Genomic DNA, 19,384 nt, shown 5'->3' with positions numbered 1-19,384 from the left:
GAATACAATCTATGCTAACGTTCTGTTTGCTCAAATCCTTTGGTAGTGTTGGATTAGTTAGTCCTCACCCTAAATCCAACCATTTTATTGATATAAGTGGTTAAGATTGAAAGACTGGTACTTACACTAAAGATTAACATGTAGTGACTAATGTCGCAATTTGCTGGAATATGTGAACCCCGGGTGGGAACATATTACAGCTTACTGTCAGAATATACCACTAGTTCATTCTGTTCGTCTGTTTTAAAGAGAAGTCTGTGCCTTTACTGGCCGAACAGGCTACTCAAGGTGGATGAAGCAGGAGGAGTGGCTGGCTCTGTGCTTCATAGTCTTGTAGGTGATAGAGAACTCGCCCAGGTAGTGGCCAATAATCTTGGGCTTGGTTTCCACCTGGGTGAAGGTCTTACACGCCCACCACCTGGGCAGGATGATCTTCAGCACCTACGGCTTCTCTTCGGGCCGTGCCCCCAGGCTGGCCCTGCCCAGGTGCTTTTGCCACAGCCGCAGGGCACTGTGCAGCAGCGGCACTGTGTCCGCGTGTCCAGTGCCTGGTCTAGGTGCTCACCAAAGCGGATGACCTTGCAGAAGGTCCGCTGCTGCTTCTGCTCCACTTCTGCCATCTTGTTGGCTCCTTGGAGAGGACTCTTTTTTTTTTTTTAATTTTATCTATTTAGGCTGCGCCAAGTCTTAGTTGCAGCACGCGGGATCATCGCTGTGGCATGTGGACTCCTTAGTTGCGGCATGCATGCAGAAGCTAGTTCCCCCACCAGGGATCGAACCCGGGCCCCCTGCATTGGGAGTGCGGGGTCTTACCCACTGGACCACCAGGGAAGTACCTTGGAGAGGACTCTTTAGTTCTTAAAGTGTCAGAATCAAGAGGGAATCGTTGAGATGCAAACCAGAGTCAAGAATACACACTTTGCGGCAGACGGCCTGAATTTGGATCCTGATTCTGGCACCTAGCAACTGTGTGACCTTGGGACCTTGCTTCAGTTCCCTCAGCTATAGAATGGCATACTATAGTTGCCTAATAGGATTGTTGTGAGTCTTAAGAATTTCTGTTGAGCAGTTGGAACAGTGTTTGGGATCTTGTAATAACTGTTAAAGCATCCTAAAATTAAGAAATATTTAGGTCCTCAGACTGGCCTTTTATTTTTTAAAAAAAGTTTGTAATGTGAAAATTCCTAAGTATGTTTCTTTGTCCTAAATTAACAATACTTAATTTTCTTAAAATCCTGCCAGTTCCTCTCAGTATTTTATTTTCACTCGGTAACTCAGGGATATCTGAGGTCTTACAAATTGCTACCAGTTTTGTGATTGTCAGGTTAAGTTAGTGAACATTTCTGGGCTTTACTTTCTAAAACCCAGCTTCTTTATCTGCAAAATGGTGTTCCTAACAGGATCTACCCCCACAGGATTGCTGGGAGGACTGAGAGAATCCTGCCACTGTCATGTGACGTTTTGAGTTACCATGACAATAAGTATGATGTGTACTTTGTCACAGTTATTATTTGTGGCCCAGGCCAGTAAGAGTTGTAATAACATATATTATAATTAATCTTGTCATCCCTGTTTCTAGGCTGCCACCTTAAAGACTTCGGAGACTTGAGTTTTACTCCAGTTCCCAAAGATGATCTCTATAATAACCTGATAGTGAATCCTCGCTCAGTGGGCCTTGCCAACCAGGAACTAGCGGAGGTGGTTAGTAGAGCAGTGTCAGGTGGCTACAGCTGTGTCACCGTGGGAGGAGACCACAGGTAAGCTGGGAGCCAGGGGTGGTGGAGGGGCTGGATTGCCTCAGCCCATCAATTAGCTTCTTTGTCTCAGTTTCCTCATTTAGAGTAAAATACCCTTTCGAATTTTTAGGGTATAATGTGCATAGTATTTTCATGTCTAAGATCATGAACCACTGGAGAAAATATCACGTAGTATAAGGACAAGTTCAGAGTTAAACTAAGCGAAGTTTTTAGACAGTATGTTTCATGCTTATTTCTTGGAAAGCTTTCTTAAAACTGTCTCATGACTTTCATTTTGGTTATTTAGGAGAATTGGAGGGATCTATCGATAGGCTGAATTTGGGCTTTTTTTTTTTTTAAAGCATTTCTGCTAATAGGTTTGTTAGAAATGCCCCAATTGGCATGTGAATACATTCTCTACCCTCCACAGTATTGTATTAGCCTCCTTAGGTGGCTAATACATTAGATCCTTCCTCTCACTGAATCAGCATGCACTTTATTGAGCACTGTTCTGATGAGTTCTCAAGCAGTGCTAAGGATTATGGGAAACTTGTGATCTATTAGGATTAAATGAAATAAATACACATGGAATGAAAAAAATATTGAATCCTACATCTCAGAAGGAAGAGATCAGTCTGGGCTAGAGTAGTCAGATTTCACAGGGAAGTGTGATTTGAGCTCAGTAATGAAGATTTTTTTGGTAGAAAGAAAAATGGCATTGAAGCACTAGGAATATCAAGCACTTCATACATATTCTCAGTTAATCCTCAAAATAATGCCATGAGGCAGATACAATTTTATCTAATTCACTGCTGGGTACACTGAGGGACAGAGGTTAGATAACTTACCCAAGGTCTTAGGGCCAGGAAGTAGCAGAGCTGGGATTCAAGTCCACTGTGACCTCTATGGGCAATTAAATTTTCTTCTGAGATCCAATCTAGCAACTTCCCCTGAGGTACTCAGAGAGCTTCTCAGATCACTTAACGGAACTGCAAATGCAGGTAGGTTCCTCATCAGGAATAAAATTTTAAGTAGAATAAGAAATAAGTCACAGGTTCTCTACCGAAATTGATTAAATAACCCAAGGGTGGATCTCTTGTCCCGTAGCTCAGTGCTCAAAGTTCATTTATTGTCTCTCTTCTGGTCAGCATACTATTTGGGGACTGCTTATTATTGTAATTATCATAATCCTTGGTTTTCCTTTTGTTTGTGTCTAGATTGCAGCTCTATCACTGCTCCCTGTTTCCTGTTCAGTGCTAAAACCTAGGCTGTCCGGAAGATTCTAGAAAGGAAGGGATGTGTGTATAACCTGAACAGCTGTTGAATATTTTAAAGGAAGAGGCATTTTTAGGTCACTCAGCTCCCTTTAATGGTACAACATCCACTACTGCTTTAATTGTCAAACCAACTCTGACTTAAACAGGCTAAGATTATTTTCCCTATCTTATAGAAAGGGAAACTGCAGTCTAGATAGGTTAGATGACTTGCCCTATTTCACACATTTCTTCCTAGAAAGACCCCCAATATTCTGACTTAATCCAGTGCTTTTAGCGCCAGACCATGCTATCTCTCGAAAAAGTCCTATGTGGGACATGGAGCTTAAAATGCTACCTCAGACTGTACTGATCAAGAAAGATGACTGTAGTTAGTTCCTAAGATGCTTAAGCTGCATTTCTCATCTATGTCAAATTCTTTGGTACCTAGGAAGCTTGGGCAGCTTTCCAAGCACAATTTCATCAGCTATATTCCTACAGGTCAGACAGCACGTTGGCTAATGCAAGCGGAGACCAAGGACAAGGAAAGCAAAACCCAGAAACACTTAATGATATTTGCATGCCATGCTAATGTATATAAGATAACAGGGAAATAAACTTCTACTTTATTCAGTGATCTAATGAGGTCTTTAATTGGATTGCCCTGTTAACTTTGATGTCTTTAAAAACTTTGACTTCTTGTTTTAGGAAATATCACATAATCTTTCTAAACAGCTGTAATACTAATTTTTATCCTTAACAAGTTAATATAACTGATTCTTTAAAAGTAATTAGATCTCCCTGGTCTCTCAAGAGGTATTAAGTAGTATTAGTGAGTTGTTACATACAGCCCATATCATTTAACAGGATTTCATCTGTTGAACAAATATTTTGGGTCCTTTTCTGGGCCAAGGCTAATGGATCCAATTAAAGGGATTTGGGGCCAGCAATGACACCTGTCACACTACAAGGATAACCAGCCAGTTGTCAGCTTTGAATCTTTAGAGCCTTCCATTTCTCCCTGTCTCTCTCTCTCTCTCTCTCAAGGCTCATCTTTGGGAATACAGTCCCAGGGACTCTGTCTCATCCAAATCTAGCCTCAATCTAGGGCCCTGACTTTGCCCTGAGGACAAAGTCTGAGCTGTGTTGGCTGAAGATATTTGTTAGTGATGCTTGCTAAGCGGAAGCCCTTTAATATTACTGTGTTTGTTCTTTGCAGCCTGGCAATCGGTACCATTAGTGGGCACGCCCGGCACTGCCCAGACCTTTGTGTGATCTGGGTTGATGCCCATGCTGACATCAATACACCCCTCACCACCTCATCTGGAAATCTCCATGGACAGCCAGTTTCATTTCTCCTCAAAGAACTACAGGACAAGGTTAGTGGGCTGAAATGAAGAGAACGTTGAACAGCTTGCAAGGGTTATCCTGGGGCTTTGAGAGTCTAGTTCGGTAACATTTCTGTGAAGGATGGGTTTATGGTGGCTGTAGTAATGCTTACCACTCCTTCATTTGTTCATCAAACATTATTTTGGACCAGACAGTCTAGATGCTGGGGGCATAAAGATGACTAGGACATGGTCCCTGCTCTTAGGGGGGATCATAATCTCATAATAAAGGAATGTGGTGAGTGGGTAGTAACTCTAGTGATCTGATACACTTACAGCCGGAAGACTTCTTGGTAAGAACCTCCTAAGCCTCACTCTCAGACCCACTGGTCTAGAAGCCAAGTAAAACCATGATTACCTCTAGGTAATCTTTTCCCAGGCTGTTCAGAAGACATGGGAGACCATGCTAGGCATAGACTAGAATCTGTGTATCCCTCCCCTCAGTGAGGGACCAAGTTACAGCAGGACAGTACAAAGGTTATTCACTAGGCAGAATTCACATTTTGGCTGTTGGGGACTTGAAACGTAACCCAGTTGCCATCTCAAGAACCAATCTGTAAACAATTCAGTAGCAGGCAAAGAGATGGAAAGGCCTAATCAGCAGTATTCCTGCTATTTAGGTAAGTTAATGAGAAACCAAGGTCACCTTAAGAGAAGGTATTTTATTCTTCTTCTTCAGCTGTGTTCTTCAGCTGCCCTTCTGAATCACTTCCACTTCTATCAGTTCCTTCCCAGATCAAGTGTGTCTGCTGCTTTACCCATATACTGTGGGTAAGAGGAAAAAGCACACTGGGAAGCACACGGGGACTATCTTGATGAGACCAAGAATCCTTGATGAATCCTGTTCATTCCTCTCTTCATAGGTCCCACAACTCCCAGGATTTTCCTGGATCAAACCTTGTATCTCTTCCCCAAGTATTGTATACATTGGACTAAGAGATGTGGACCCTCCTGAACAGTAAGTTGATACATTAGAGTTGCGCTTTGGGCCTGTCCTGGCCACTAATGTTCCACTTGATGGGTTGTTTCTTGCCTTAACCTGTTGTAGGTCACTATGAAGACAACCCCCCGCCCCCCCACATTTGATTAAAAATGCTCTTTAAACTAAGGCTTCCTTCCTTTATATGTCACCAGTTTTATTTTAAAGAATTATGATATCCAGTACTTTTCCATGAGAGACATAGATCGACTTGGTATCCAGAAGGTCATGGAACAGACATTTGATCTGCTGATTGGCAAGTAAGTAACTACAATGGATATCTACTTCTAGGTCCCAAAGGGAACAGGGCAGATTCTCAGTGGGCAGTACACTTTAGCCTGTCTCTTGAGGATAATGACCTTTCTTTTAAAATAAAAGCAAAACATGTACATATAAAAAAATTCAGATAATTCAAAAAGGGAGAATATGAAATATAGGTCATATTTTTCTTCTGGGGTTGGGAGGGAAAACAGCTCTCATGAATTTCTCTTTCCATTTTTAATGCTTACCTTTCGAGAGGAGAAGCATTCAACTGTCCTCTTCTTCCCAGCCTCACTACTGCTTCATCTGCAAGTTTTATATTAAGCAAATCTTGGTAGTGTAGAAAGATGGGAGATGAATACTAATCAAATGCTAGTTAAGAACATTTTCCCAGTGCTGAGTCTTCATTTCTGGGTGATTAATTGCCACCTTGGTAGTATGTCATTTCTTAAGCTGTTAAGAAGTGCAAATAATTCACTGTATAGGTGTTTGCTGTATGTTAGCTTCAGCCATTGGACACCTGGGCTAAACAAGTTAGAAGTAGGAGATGGTAAGACTGCAAACATAAACTCAGAGTTAAGTTCAGAGCTGCTGTTATTCTCTCAGAGTATAACAGCAACTGCAACTGTAACCTAGATCAATCCAACTTAAACTAGAATCTGTCAGAACCCATGTCCTATGGAAGTGGGGAATTCCCTCTATTGATAATTCTTAACGTAAGAGGCTCTGATGCCCAGGGTAAATCAGAAATACAAATTGGAGTTAGTCTGTCTGAGGCACACAGAACAAAGGGCAAAATTATGAAGTGGTGTGTAGGCATCTAACATACTCAATAACTTCCAGAATAGGAAATCTGGAAATGTGCTATAGTAACAAAGTACTAGGATTAACAGCAACAAAATCAAGGAGTTGCAACTGTAGGAAGGATGAATGTCCAAGTACAGCCCAAATGACTGTTCTTATTCTACTCCTTTCAAGAAGACAAAGGCCAATCCATCTGAGTTTCGATATTGATGCATTTGACCCTACGCTGGCTCCAGCCACAGGAACCCCTGTTGTAGGGGGACTGACCTATCGAGAAGGCATGTATATTACTGAGGAAATACACAATACAGGTAAGCAGTGATCAACCTGCTAACTACATAATATGCTGAAGCCTCTTGCCTGCCAGGGGATCTTTTCTACTATTACGTCACTGCCAACACTGTTTTTGCTTAAACGTCTATAGCTGTAAGTCATGTGGTCAGGCTAATAAGGGACAGTCATTTAGAGGCATGTTTGGACCTGGCTTTATAACAAAATATGCCAAGGTAACACTGAATAAAAAATTATCTGTCTACTTAAACATGTAATAAATACAAGAATAAACTGCCAAACTGATGCAGTTCTTTGCATCTGAATTGTATAAAGGCAGATTAAGACTGAAAGCCAAGGCCAAATAGCTATAATTTTAACCCTGACACTAAGAGGTTGGTTCACTGGGAGTTAAGAATGTCAAGTTAAAGCTTCTCTTGAAGATGTTTCAAAACTGGACAATACCTTGGGTCCTTTCATGTAAGTCTTATACTAGGGCTTGTTTGATAGGACTTGTAATAGGGGGATACTGGAAGATGAATGGCTGACAGAAAGATGAATGGCTGACAGGAAGATGAGTAAACTGAATGCTAGATCATTGAGAGTAGCTACAAGAGGTTACTATCCCACAACTCATACTCATTTGCAAACAGTTTCCATTTCTGTCAGAAAGCTTTTGGTTTTAAGGCTACTTTAAATGACCTCTCATTGCAAAATTTAAGCAACTACCACATGGTACTTCAATACCACCTTGTGAAATTGGGGTCAAAATAGCATAGAGACCTCACACTGAAAGGTCCAAGACCATAAAAAACCCTTGACTAGTTGGGATAGATATGGAAATTGAGAAATGGTCTCCCTGGCTCTGGAGCCTACCAGAGCCTTAGGCACTAAAGAAAGGGAAAGAATGCTTGTCTATCAGATCTGACAGGGGCAAGGTAGCCTTATTCTCAGACCCACAACTGTAGACGTTGTCAACTGTCCTTGGCCAGTGAACCTGGAACTTCCATTCTCCATTCTGGTTCCCAGTAACACCACTTAGAGCACAGGTTGGTAACCTCTAGCACTTAGATGGGGCAGTGGTCATACCGTGCCCCTCCCTCCCCTGCTGCAATGTTATTCTAAAAGGCTGTCTGTCCTGACACTGTCAACTAGATAGATAAAGCAGTTTGCTTAAATTAATTTACAAGGTGGCAACAGTCTAGAAAAATGGGTAATATATATTTTTAATAGCTTGTACCCTCTTGATTTACTTCTGGGCTACGCAAAAGGTCCACGTTTAGTCAGTGGAAATCAGACACACAAGCCATCAGACACAGATGCACGTGCAGGCAGGGATTGGTGGAAACGCTACAGTACCATACCTGCTCATTGTAGTTTTGCACAGCGCACTGAACTCTGCATTGCTAATAAGGGACGGCACACTGAGCGGATGTAATAGCACTGAACATAACATGTATCGATACTATAATGTAATATCTGTAAACCATTAGGTATATTCACCCCTGCTTCCAGGCTTTATGGCCACCCTAAATATTCGGATACTTGTATTCTCCAGTGCTAGTTTCTTCAGATGACTCTTGAAGGAGGTAGATTAACTTCATCCAGAATAACCAACTATATATACCCAGAAGTGTATATATATATATATATATATATGTATGTATGTATGTATGTATGTATGTATGTATGTATGTATGTATGTATGTATTGGGGCGGTGGTAGAGGGCAGGTCTGGATAGATTCTTTTCTGGTCTAATCTTCCCATCTCAAACCCTTTGGCACAAGTTCCCAAACTGTCACAGAAGGTAACTGGAGTTCAAATTAAAGTATGACCAAGTCTTCCCTTGACCAAGTGCAAGATGCTGGGTTAGTCTGATGGGAGACCTAAAAACTGTGTCCGAAGTGGAACCTGCCCTCAGAGCTCAGGGGTGAGAGTGAGATATGCAGTAATAACTATACTTTAGGGCACATGGTGCCTTAAGAGATACAGATGCAGCAAGAGAGTTCAAAAATGGGAACCGAGCTCTGGCTAGTGAGACGTGAGAGATCTGCTCTCCACGCAACTGCAGGCAGGCATCTAGGAGGGCCCAGAAACACTGGAAATGATACATTTTCCCTACGAGGTTGGAAACTCTTGCTACCACCCCCCTACCCCCCACCCCGACCCAGCTCTTACCCGAACCAGAAAGTCTGTCAGCTATGCCTGTTACGTTCACTGAACAGGGATAATTGATTTTATTACCTTAAAGGTTTCTTTCAATCCTACTCTGGTATATGAGTGTTTTTAACTTAAATTCATGCCCAAGAGGATGAGGAATAAGGGGCTTCCTGACGGTGGATAATTTTATAGTAGAAAATGACTTGTTTTTTACCTTAGCTTGTTCTACCCAGGTGGGACGACTCTCACTGAAAGTAGCAGCTAGGAAGTTTTTTTGGTCATACTTTGTTCTTTCAGGGTTGCTCTCAGCACTGGATCTTGTGGAAGTCAATCCTCGGTTGGCTGCGTCAGAGGAAGAGGCCAAGGCTACAGCCAGCCTGGCAGTGGATGTGATTGCTTCAAGTTTTGGGCAGACAAGGGAGGGAGGGCACATTGTCTATGACCAACTTCCTACTCCCAGTTCACCAGATGAATCGGAAAGTGAAGAACGTGTAAGAATTTAGGAAATACTGTGCACCAACACGTGTTTGTCGCAATGGGCATTCCAGAGTTGGGAGGCATTTGTGGTGACAGATACTAAATGATCGTCTGGGTCAATACTGCCTTAATGAGAACATTTGTGCATTCTCACAATTGTAAAGTTTCCTTCCCCTTCATTTTGGTGACCGATAATACTACTGTAAATGTATTTGGTTTTTTGAAGCTCACAGGGTATTAATATGTTAGAGCACTATGTAAACTTAAAGAAATCATAAACAGCATTTACTACCTTGGTATATCATACTGGTCTTATTGCTATTCCTTCACATTTAAGTGGTTTTCCGTCTTCCTCCCTCCTCCCACAGTCTGGCTACACAGGGCCTTCTTGAACCGTTAGCTCACAGCAACAGTAAGATTTTTCCACGTGTCTAACAAACACCATTCATTCAGAGTCACAGTCCTGGTCCACAAACCGTTCCCTGTAGGAGGTTCAATGCTTGCGAAAGAATCTGTAATAAACCAGGCCTCCCAGGATGGCGAGCTCCAGTAAGATGACAATGGAAAGTAGCAGCTTGTTGGTTGTCACTCTACAAGGAGAAGCAAAGTGGGATGTAGTCAGAAGTCTGGATAACCTTATTTCTTTCCATTCTTAATACTTAGGGGTTTGACCTGGGGCCAAGGCCAGATACTGTGAGGCAGACTGAATTTTTGATCACGTAGCCACTTAGTATTACCAGCTAAAGAAACTTATAACTAATTACTACTATCTACCTCACAGAAATATTGAAAATTGGGGCAATAGATACCAAAGCATAAAAATGTATTTTTCTAAAATGTCTTCAGATGGTAGTTAGTACTTCACTTTAAGAATAGTTTTTCTATGAGAGGCTAGTTCGAAAAATATTAAATATACATATGAAGAAGTACACCATTTCTGAAATCAGGTTGAATCATACTTCAAAACAGCAGAAATACAAACTCACTACCTAGCCATCTAGAGCTGCACTGATTACATACTACAGCTGTGAGCACACATTAGGAGAAGGGTTGGCGGCAGACGCTCCAGCGCTGAAGTACAGCTTGGGTGGGGAGAGGGGTTCCTGCTTTAGGATAAGTAACTAACTAGAAGCTGAGTAGTGCCTTTCAATCTCTTGTGAACTTCTTGCCCTTTTTACTTCCTTCCTCTATGGGTATCTCTATAAAGGTAGTAAATTTTTTGAAGCTCTTATACTCTTTTCTTAACACAAAAAATCCCATCACTCTAAACTGAATGTATTCCCCTATTCCACAAGGAATTTGCCACTGTTTAGGAAAATCTCACGCTCCTGCTAGTTTCATGACTCGGTTGTAGTTTGTTTCATGCATACCTACCCCAAATTCAGCCTCAGTGGCAATACTTCCTTTCTGCCCCTGGTTTTGTTGCTGTCAGCACTTACCTCAACATTTTTTTTTTTTTTTTAAGTCAACTTCTACTAACAAGACAGAACTCCCAAATAAGGGGTTGACTCCCACGAAGGGCAAGCAGAGCCAAAAGCAAGTACGAAGCAGTAGCAGTGAAAAGTTTTCTAAGTTTTTACAGATTTATTTCCAGGAATATGAAGCTCTATTCCCATGTGCTGTCTTCTCTAAGGAAAGTAAGCTGGGATTAAAAGTCCTTCCAGGGACTTCCCTGGTGGTGCAGTGGTTAAGAATCTGCCTTCAATGCAGGGGATGCGGGTTCGATCTCTGGTCGGGGAACTAAGATCCCACATGCTGCAGGGCAACTAAGCCTGCGCGCTGAAACTACTGAGCCTGCACACCACAACTAGAGAGAAGCCCACGTACCGCAACTACTGAGCACATGCACAGTAACAAAAGATCCCGCATGCCGCAACAAAGATCCTGCGTGCCACAACAAAGATCCTTCGTGCTGCAACTAAGACCCGATGCAGCCAAATAAATAAATAAATAAATAAAATAAAAGTCCTTCCAGTGGACAAACTTTCCACTGCTCTAAATCAGAGCAGTATATATACTTTTAACAAAGGACTTAGTCCTGGGATATTTAACTATACGGTATTTATTTCTTCTGCTTTATTAACACCTTTGCCAGTCACTATTTAAAGCTTTGACATTCTTGGTTGAAAGATATTAGAATTAAGAGAAATTAATTTTGTGACTATTTTTAAAACTTACTTTCTGGACATTGAACGGAGAATCTTCCGACTTTTGCTCAAGTTTTCACCTGTGTTTACCAGCTGAGAAGAGAAAATAGCAATTATTTCCCCCTTCTTTCGAAGGTACACACTGTAGAATTGAACATTCCTAAATTGACAGTGGGCATTAAAGGGTATATGTTGAAAAACTCCCAGAAATCCAATCAATTTAAATGATGGCCTCTGCATATAAGTAGAAGAAACTGGAAAGGACAACATACTTTAGTACTCATCAAGTAGGCTTAGGAATTATTATATCCCAAGGTTGCTGTGGGGAGACTTCTGGGACTGGGCTAATCCTTCACCTTCACTACTCAAAGTCTTCAAGTGTACCTGCCAGTAACTGAAGTAACTGAGCAACTTAAGATTTGAATTTCATCAGCCTAACTCCAGAAGAGCCTCTTGAGTTAATGTTTGTTTTTGCAGGCTGGTGGACTACCATTTTTGGGATCTGGTTCTTTCTCCTTTTTTCTTTATCCCTTTAAGAGACACACTGAATTGTGAAAGGAATTAAATATTTTTTTAAAGCCTTTTTTATTCCCTTTTGGTTGGCTGTTACTAATCTATATAGCTGGAGGATATTTCAACAGATGCCACCTGACATCTGTTCCTGTTCCCCAGCGGCCTTGTTAAGTTGATCTCTCAGCTCATTCCTCAGCTTTCAAATTCAACTAATCCACCTGATAAGTTCAAAAGTGAAAAAAACATACAATCTGTAAACAAATTGCCTTCTCTACAGCTTACCTTGAATTCGGTACTTTATTGTGAATTTTCACTAAGAAGGGAAGGGCATCATTTTGACTTAATTTTAAGAATGGAGAATTACAGCTACTAAGCTGGAAAAATAACTCAGTGTGGGGATTTGAGACGATTTTCTCATACATCTAAGTCTTGCCCACAGTATCTGTTTTTCAGTTTGGATCTGCCTCACGCTCTTAAGAATACAGCATTCCATTGGCAAGTTGTACTATTTTTAAAATTCCTTTGCAGATGGTACAGAAAGGAAGGAATGAATTGTTTTCCAGAGCCTCTTAGAGTGCAGTAGATTAGACACCACAGTATAGTCATCATTTGGCCTGAGTATTTTCTTCTCACAATGATCGCCCTAACCTTAGGTAACAGTAAAGAGTTAGAGCCCAGAATTGAACCTCTGTAAATTGTCAGTAGTACTATTTTATGACATATGGAAAATAGCCTTGGCTCTAAATGACATGAAAGCATCATCTACTTAAAGAGATCTTAGCTTTCCTAAGAATAGTAGATGTTCTACTAGACATATGAGAAATGAAAATCTGATTCATAATACAGGACCTAGTAAAAGCACGGAGTGGCTACAATCTTATTTGACAATCTTCAATAAAGGCAGAAATTGGATTTCTGCAGTCCACCCCCCCCCCGCCCCTCCCATGACTTCTAAATCTTAGAAGTAAAATTACTTCCAAGGGATATCTTTCAGCCAAGCAAATTACAGACAGAGAAAAGAGTAAGAACCTAAAAGGTCATACCCTGAATTTGGAACTGCGGTAGCTTCTGGAACTAGCAAGGCATCGGGGTGTAACGGGCCTACCTACTTTCCCCACTCTTGCCCCTCTCCCCATCCACTCAGACTTACTCTACTCTTGGTACGTTCCAACTGTTCACGTTGCTCCCCCAGCTCTTCTATGATTTCTGAGCCAATCTGGTCAGTCTCTGCAGCAATCCGATGAGAACGCTCAATACTCTGGGTGGCCCGGTTCAGGCTGTCAGTGCCTTGCAGAAGCAATGCCCTTTGAGACTGTAGCCGATTCTGACAGCAGTATGGAAGGGAAATGTTATACTTCTTCCATTATAAATGAAGTTATAAGAAGGAATATCGTGTGCAATAATTTTCATTACTTTTAAGACAACCAAAGATGCTAATAAATCAAACTAAAAGAGAACCTGGGATTCAATCTAGGATCATAATACCTCCCAATTCACTGCTTCTTACACTTAAGTGAGGCAAGAAAAGGATTAAACACATCACAGCATTTTCCCTGTGCTCCTGATGAATCTGAACTGGTTCATGTGCTTTCTGGACTAGCAACTTCTGAGAGGCAATGGCCCTGATGTGGGGTGCAGTAGCTTCCCCAAAATGCATACAGCCTATAATTCTGAGAGTGCAAACCAACTAAACTCTACAGCCCTAGAAATAGTTTAATTCACTGAAAATGCCCACTGATTGGTATTGAGGATTGAGGGACCATGAATAAGCTATTTGTTTTCAGCACATATAGAACTCATTTAAAAGTGTGAGACACTACCACATGGAAAAAAAGTGGCTACACTCTTGGTAAGCCTCCAAAAGAATTTCACCTTAGGCCAAACACAGAAAACAAAAACTGAAGTTGTTGCACTGGTGATTTGCTCTCAGGGAAGGTAGTATCTGGAGCCAAGAAAGCTGCCCTAATTTCCCAAGCACCCTATTTCTAAATCTCCACCAAAGTTTTATTCCACCTATAATCCTAAGCACAGAAGGCATAAGGACAGAAGTAGCCTTTGTCAGGCCAGAAATAACCACTGACAGAAATGGATGCAGCTCTAAGTTCTCAGCTATTCAAAGCATGCATGCGCACACACTCAAAAAGGGGCTGGCTCACAAGGCCTATTACTGAGCAGGTGACTATTAGCACTAGACCCCACCACCAAGAAGGCAAAAGATGCATTCCCAGATCAGAAGCAACAAGAAGGCTTTTCAGTTCACATATGGCATATGAACAAGTGGATGAGGAAACCACTGAATGAGGCTGAAATAAACCCCAGTTACATTGGCTTAAAAGCAGCAGGAAAAAGGGTTTTTAAAAATAAAAGATGGGGATTTTCAACTGATTAGGCTTAAGAAAGAGCAGGAAGAGACAGTAAGGTCACACAAATCAACCCCAGATTTAGAACAATAATTCTACTGAAGGTGGTTTGTATATCTACATAGTTTCTGAAACTAATAATTTTAAAGCAAAATTATTATTTGGAATTATCTCCCCCCTTTTTGTTTTCAGGGCTTTTTGGGTCACAAATGACCAAAGTCACTATACACCTTTCCTCTCACTTTAAGAAGCTCTACTTGCCAGCCTTTTCTCACCCTCCTTTCATAAGTGAATTTTGAAAATTTAACATTCTCAAATACTCTAGTTTTGACATTAGGAATGTCAGGCTAGTATCATTTGAATATCTCTTAAACTATATTCAGGATGTATCATGAAATAGGATTTGTGCCATTAGCCTTTCTACATCCGTGCAGTCTGCACTTGTGGGCCCCCGTTCACTTCTCTCCCACATTACTGGTCAGGCCATTTCTACTTTGTGCTGTGGAATATAATCCCAAATGTAACATATAAAACTTAATCTTTGTGAAGTTTTATTCCTTTAACTATCTTCTCTAGACAGTTTGAGAATACAGGTTTTCGGCTTAGTCAGTCTAATTTTATAAATGAGAATACTGGAGGCTAGAGAGTCAGTCTGGCTCACTTTCTATCACAACAAAGTAAGGCGTTAGCCCGCTTTTTGAGAAGCAGCCTGCTTCCTCTACTGTATCTGGGCTGTTGGGCCATCTTGGTATAAATATAAGGGAAAGCACGGGTTAATTTTGTAACAATACTCTGATAAATTAAAAGCCTAACTGAACTTTGGGGGCACATGTGAGAAAGAAACTCGATCAATGAGTCAGACTACAGAGTCCAGATGTAATATTAATAGGTAACACTTGTATATCACCACTACACACCAAGCACTGTTTTATACATAAAGGATACAAAGAAATCTAAACAAGCAAATTGTTTGGAATGATCTGCATTAAATTCAGTAGAGGTGGGCACCCAAGGGGAGAAGGGGAATTGGATGCAAGAAAGAGGATAAGGTGGAAAAAAAGAGTCAAGTATGCACTGATAACATGAACTGTACCCCACAATATGGTTAATCATTGTACCACAGACCAGTAAGGGAAAAGACAGCTGAAGCTTACCATGTGCTCATTCTCTACAGCGTATGTACCATATTTCATGTCTCCTCGACCCCCAGGAGTGGCTGTCAAAGGTGTGCTTCTCACTTCCCGATGGAGTTTGGCAAGGTCCTTCCGGTAGGTTCGAAGCTTAGACATCATAGGGTTACGAAAAGATAGGGGGGCATAACGTAATTCCTCTTCCATTTCTGCCAGCTAGGAAGGCAGAAAGTAGTGAGTAGATGGCCTGCTTCTGTTCTCTCTCATATGGGTAATATGTCTAGTTTGGACTAATCAAACCACAGACCACTGTAAATAAATACTCAACCATGTGGTCCAGGAGGGCAGGACCCACATGTGACACGTTCACTTCATTACTCTTAGTGCCTGGCACAGTGCCCAGCAGGCACAGAACAGGCCTTCAAAAAGTATGTGATGAATGAGTGAGAAAACTAACAAGTACCTTACAGCTTATTAAACATTTTTTACATGCATTCTCTCATTTAATCCTCACAACAGATCAATAAGGTAGGAAATACTACTTCTACTTCATATATAAGACTTGATGAAACCTGCTCAAGGTTACATAACAAGAGAAGTCAGGATTCAAAAATCTTCAAATTCTCTTTTCAGTATACCAAGTTCTTAGCCTGTTATGGTTCAAGTGCTATCATGAAGCACTCTGAGATCTACTGTACTAAAAATGATAGGGGTATGGCATCAAGGTTCTTCCCTTCCTCCTCCTTCTGAAAATCAACTGTTTGTCTCCATGTCAGAATAACCAGGGGTCCAAATCATTTCCATTTTTCTGGGATAAGTAAACTGTAACACCTAGACCCAATTTACATGAAGCCATAAGTTATTTTCATCTGCCTGGGATGGCCAGAGTAGGACTGGTTAATTTTTTTAAGTTCAGGGAAAGAAAGTATCTAAGCACCAAACAAATAAATTGGTATTAATTAAAAGGTTTTTGAAATGCTACCAAGATGTTAAGTGAAAAAGAAGACTGGCTCTGTAACAGGTATCATGGATATGTCCAGCTGTACACAGGTATTAGAAAAGTTTCTGGTACTCCCATTATGAAGGAGATAGTTTCCACAGTCTGGTAGGCTGATCCTTCTTAAAATAGATGCAGAATAGAGAAAAGGATGCAGTAAGCTTAACTTCTCAGAACTGCATTGAGATAAGGAAGTTTTTCTTCAACAAGCAATAAAGAAGTTCTCTGGCTTAAAAAGAAATTTTCAGTCTACTCTGGGGTAGCAAATACTAGGGGCAACTATTTCTTCGGAGTACTACCAGGGACCTGGATTTTAGCTCCAGCCTCCTAAAAGGTTTTGCTGAAGCCAGAGCACAATGATATGGAGAACAGAGGACCCTTACTTCTAAAAGGTGAGAGCAAAACTTGCTTTTTTGTTTGTTTGTTTTTTGTTGTTAAAGAAAAGGCACAGATTAAGAGAGAAGCAGTTCTTAAACTGCTCAGCAACCTGGACCAACATCTGATAAGCTTTGGGTCCTGACGGGGAACTCATCCTGTCCACGCATGCCTTGCCCAAGGTACCAAATCCTTCTGTCTTTTAAAACAGAAGGGAATAGGGACTTCCCTGGTGGTCCAGTGTGGTAAAGAATCCGTCTTCCAATGCAGGGGACGCAGGTTCGATCCCTGGTCAGGGAACTAAGATCCCACATGCTGCGGGGCAACTAAGCCCACGAGCCACAACTACTGAGCTCACACGCCTCAACTAGAGAGCCTGCGTGCCGCAAACTACAGAGCCCACTGCTAGAGAGAGAAAAAAAACCCTCACGCCACAACTAGAGAGAAGCCTGCCCACCGCAACAAAAGATCCCACGTGCTGAAACTAAGACCCGGTGCAGCCCCCAAAATAAATAAATAAATTTAATTAAATAAATAAAAAATAAAATAAAAACTACACTGGCATATATACAAAATTCAACACTCTCCAAAAAAAAACAAACAAAAAAACCCCCCAAAAACCAGAAGGGAACATGGCTAGAACCACCTCTGAGCTCCATCTTGTGTGACAGTAAGTTTAACAAAGGAGAATAACTGATCTTAACGGCCAGCTTTTAAAATGAGATTTTAAAAGACCACCCCGGTAGAAGTATGAGAATGTCCTTATTACAGCAGCAATGTATTATCAAAGACTCATTTCAGGAGAGTCTCCAAGCTTTACCCATTTGTGTTTGCCAAACCCCCTCAACACCCAGCCCCATCAACTGGCCTCATTTGGTAAGAAATAATCAAAAGCAAGATCAACGGACAGGAACAGTTTATCTGTGATCACGTCACAAGCATTACTTCTGGAAAAGACCAACAAACAGGAAGAAGATATAAGGACTTGTTCCTTGTTCTCACCGTTTCATTTGCTTCCTGTTGCTTTTCATCAAAATCTCTGATCAACTTCTTCTTCTCTTCTGGAAAAGACAGACAAGTTTTCAATGCTCAGTCCTGCTTCCAAACATTCCTAGAGGCTATACCCTCTGCTTAGAATAAACTCCACATTCCTTTCCTGAGGGTACTAATACAGTACTTAATCACCCCTAAAAGACATTTAGAAACATAGGGGAACTAGTTATCACAGTAACTGGGGGGAAGGGAGAGGGACGGTATTACCACTGGCATCAAGTGTCCAGGGAACAAGAATATCTATGCTACGTACAGTCCTGCATAACAATGATCTGGCCCCAAAGACCAATAGCATCCCTACTAGGAAAGACAACAGGTCTAAATCAATCACTGTCAGTCTTTTTTCACCCATCCTAACAGAGGGACCAGGCACACTTTCATCAATAAGAATGTTTAACAATACTAGCTCTCTGAAATCTTTGTCCCCATTTTCACTCCCACTGTAAATCACATCTCTATATTAACCCTTATCCACTGCTGTTCTGCAAAACAAATTCAAAACCCACCTACTCTGCTCTCTGGAGAGACTGCATAGTATACAGCACAAGTTTCTTAGCCATACCCACTGGCAGTGGTATGGGAAATGACGTTAAATACCACTGACTCACACAGGGAAAAAGACACTCCTCGTTCAGTACTTTGCATCATTACCATTTTAGTGCTAGTATGTCTTTAACACCTAAAAATTACTAATCTCCCCTTTTAACAAAAACAGAACAGGCTTTAGCCTCAAAGCAATAACATCTAACTAAAACAGCACTGTTCTGCCTTCACTGTATTTTTTCTGATCATTTAGATAGGTTCTATAGATTTTCCATTTAAGGTAGTGATATAAAATTTCCTTTTAAAGTAACTTTATGTATTAAATAAATGCACTTTACATGAAATACTCATATAAAGAAAATGACTAATTATAGTAAAAATGGTGCTTGGACACAGCAAAAATGATGAAGGGAGTACTGGCATGCTGTCACCTGGTAAACCTCTGTATGGGGGAAGTGCTGGTGAGTAAAGGGGCTCAGGTTCTGGTTCTAGCTTTGGGCCTGACTCAACATGTAAGCTTGGATAATTCTCTTCATCTCTTTAGGACCTAACCTCCTTCCTTGGCTATAAAATGAGGAGGTAGATCATACCTAACAAGCATATCTTTTTTTTTTTTAATTTTTTTTTGGCTGCATTGGGTCTTCGTTGCTGCACGCGGGCTTTTCTCTAGTTGCGGTGAGCGGGGGCTACTCTTTGGCGCGCGGGCTTCTCATCGTGGTGCCTTCTCTTGTTGCGGAGCACGGACTCTAGGTGCGCGGGCTCAGTAGTTGTGGCTCACAGACTCTAGAACACAGTCTCAGTAGTTGTGGCACACAGGCTTAGTTGCTCCATGGCATGTGGGATCTTCCCAGACCAGGGCTCAAACCCATGTCCTCTACATTGGCAGGCGGATTCTTAACCACTGCGCCACCAGGGAAGCCCTAATAAGCATATCTAA

General features: G+C 41.3%; 2 protein-coding genes and 1 long non-coding RNA gene across 5 annotated transcripts in view; 1 reads left to right on the top strand and 2 right to left on the bottom strand.

Moving 5' to 3' along the window:
- The window catches only part of LOC309626207, a 37,110-nt gene extending 30,521 nt beyond the window's left edge, over positions 1–6,589 (bottom strand). For both annotated transcript variants that reach the window (XR_014243022.1, XR_014243023.1), the window contains exon 1: positions 5,866–6,589. This is a non-coding gene — a long non-coding RNA (uncharacterized lncRNA). The remainder of the gene's footprint in view (positions 1–5,865) is intronic.
- Positions 1–9,628, top strand: part of ARG2 (arginase 2) — a 27,815-nt gene extending 18,187 nt beyond the window's left edge. For both annotated transcript variants that reach the window (XM_082386666.1, XM_082386667.1), the window contains exons 3-8: positions 1,580–1,757; positions 4,209–4,368; positions 5,241–5,335; positions 5,512–5,616; positions 6,596–6,732; positions 9,150–9,628. In XM_082386666.1, coding sequence (XP_082242792.1) covers positions 1,580–1,757; positions 4,209–4,368; positions 5,241–5,335; positions 5,512–5,616; positions 6,596–6,732; positions 9,150–9,355 — 881 coding nt within the window. In that variant the 3' untranslated portion in view covers positions 9,356–9,628. The remainder of the gene's footprint in view (positions 1–1,579; positions 1,758–4,208; positions 4,369–5,240; positions 5,336–5,511; positions 5,617–6,595; positions 6,733–9,149) is intronic.
- Positions 9,614–19,384, bottom strand: part of VTI1B (vesicle transport through interaction with t-SNAREs 1B) — a 22,304-nt gene continuing 12,533 nt past the window's right edge. The window contains exons 2-6 of the mRNA XM_082386708.1: positions 17,854–17,912; positions 15,504–15,695; positions 13,140–13,313; positions 11,508–11,569; positions 9,614–9,919 (exon numbers count right to left, since the gene is read on the bottom strand). Of these exons, the coding sequence (XP_082242834.1) occupies positions 9,823–9,919; positions 11,508–11,569; positions 13,140–13,313; positions 15,504–15,695; positions 17,854–17,912 (584 nt within the window). The 3' untranslated portion in view covers positions 9,614–9,822. The remainder of the gene's footprint in view (positions 9,920–11,507; positions 11,570–13,139; positions 13,314–15,503; positions 15,696–17,853; positions 17,913–19,384) is intronic.

Source organism: Balaenoptera borealis (assembly GCF_965194805.1).
Source record: "Balaenoptera borealis genome assembly, chromosome: 3".
Classification (NCBI taxonomy): Eukaryota; Metazoa; Chordata; class Mammalia; order Artiodactyla; family Balaenopteridae; genus Balaenoptera; species Balaenoptera borealis.
This window is presented reverse-complemented; position numbering and strand designations above follow the sequence as displayed.